Source organism: Tuber melanosporum (genome assembly GCF_000151645.1).
Source record: "Tuber melanosporum whole genome shotgun sequence assembly, scaffold_68, strain Mel28".
Lineage (NCBI taxonomy): Eukaryota > Fungi > Ascomycota > Pezizomycetes > Pezizales > Tuberaceae > Tuber > Tuber melanosporum.
The window spans coordinates 494,813-496,390 of NW_003299115.1; the positions used below are offsets into that span (position 1 = coordinate 494,813).

General features: G+C 51.6%; 1 protein-coding gene; it reads right to left on the reverse strand.

Moving 5' to 3' along the window:
* Nucleotides 1–443: 443 nt before the first annotated feature.
* GSTUM_00010266001 (uncharacterized protein) lies at nt 444–1,346 on the reverse strand (the record flags this gene model as incomplete). XM_002841176.2 has 1 exon in its annotated part: nt 444–1,346. One exon carries the CDS (start codon nt 1,344–1,346, stop codon nt 1,113–1,115), a length of 234 nt encoding a protein of 77 aa, XP_002841222.1. The 3' UTR covers nt 444–1,112.
* Between the last annotated feature and the right edge of the window lie 232 nt (nt 1,347–1,578).

Sequence of the window (1,578 nt, forward strand, 5' to 3'; positions counted from 1 at the left end):
TCGAGTTCGAGAGACATATATTAATGCAGTTGAGGGCCTAGGTGGGGGTATAGATGGAGCATCTCCGTGATGTGCAAAAAAAAATAAAAGGAGAGAGAGATAAGGCTACCTTGCCGCCCAAGTACTCGTACAATACCGTCTGCAACACAGGCAGAGTGATGGCTTATGTACGGTAGCACATATAATAACATATACCACGGTATGATACAACTGCCGCTGCCGTGCTAACCCTGCCCCACCGTACTTGTGCGGCACTCCACGTTCCCTTCTCCCCGGCCAGCTGAGGCCACTCCGGCCTCGGGAGTGCCGTTTTTCCACCTCTTCATCACAGGCCCTGCGGATTCGCAGACATCCGGCATCCATCCACTCACACGCCTTCAATGCCATATCATACCTATCCACTCTCCACCGAGGGCATGGTGAAAAAGTGAACTCGTGAAAGCAGGGTAACGAAATAATTTCCTCGTAAATGTAATCCCTGTTCGCCATCCGCCCAGTCTCGCCGTGCTCCCGCACAGCACAAGAGCCCGTCGGGCGTCTGCCGGGTCATGGCGACGAAGGTACCGGGCGGTACAGGACGGTAAATACGATAGGGAGGAGATACAGCACCCTGAAACAGGTACAGGTATATACCTGTACCTGTCCGGATCGGCACGTTAGCATTTAAGCGACCTCCGTTCACTCGTCCCAGGCCAGAAGATATCATACCCGAAAACAGGGATTGAAGGAATACTCGAGCATATGGTGAAAAAAATTACGCCTATCCGAGTGCCCATACGAAATATCCCCACCCCCTGTTTTCGGCTCACTTGTGGCCTGGGAGAGGTGCGGCAGCTTCTCTCGTATGATACAAGAATGTCGCCGCATGACTTGCACGGCGGGGGAGCCCAGCATTAGAGCCGTACCAATATTCTTCGTTTCGTGCGCCCCGAGAGAGGAGAGGAGGGTTGTTCTCCACCCACTCACAATAAGTATTATTTCCGCGTCGCACAAAAAGACCAAGCCCATCTCCACCATCCTCCTACTCTCGCTTCAAGCTACGGTAGCCATGTGAACACCGTTTGGCTTACAGTGCGGTAGTTTAAACGTGCGGCAAGCAAGCCCAGCCCAGCTCAGCCCAGGTCGGAATGTTCCGAACAGAGCGGATCCAAACACCGACCCCTAACTCTGACTAATAATACCGGTAATGCACGACACCGCTTCGATACCCGGGCCTTCACGAGGTCCAAAGTCAAAAAATAATCAAAAACCGGAAAAAAAAAATACCTTTCAGATTTCCGAATCATCATCATTCTTCCCTCGATGCGACGATAATAATCACACCTCCCTTTCAACTTCACATCCATCCCCCCATCAAACTGATCACCGCCTCCCCTCTTTCCTCTCGTCTACCCTTTTCTTTTTCCCCTTTCCCTCTCCTTTTCTTTTTTCCCCTCTTCCCCGTGCTTTTCTGGGGTTTTACCCGACCGAGACCCGCATAATTGTATATCCGATATGTTACCTGAACTCCTGTGTCTGCACTCCCTCGACAATGTACGAAGATGGCGTCAGTTCTGCGGCATCATTAGGCTGAGATCG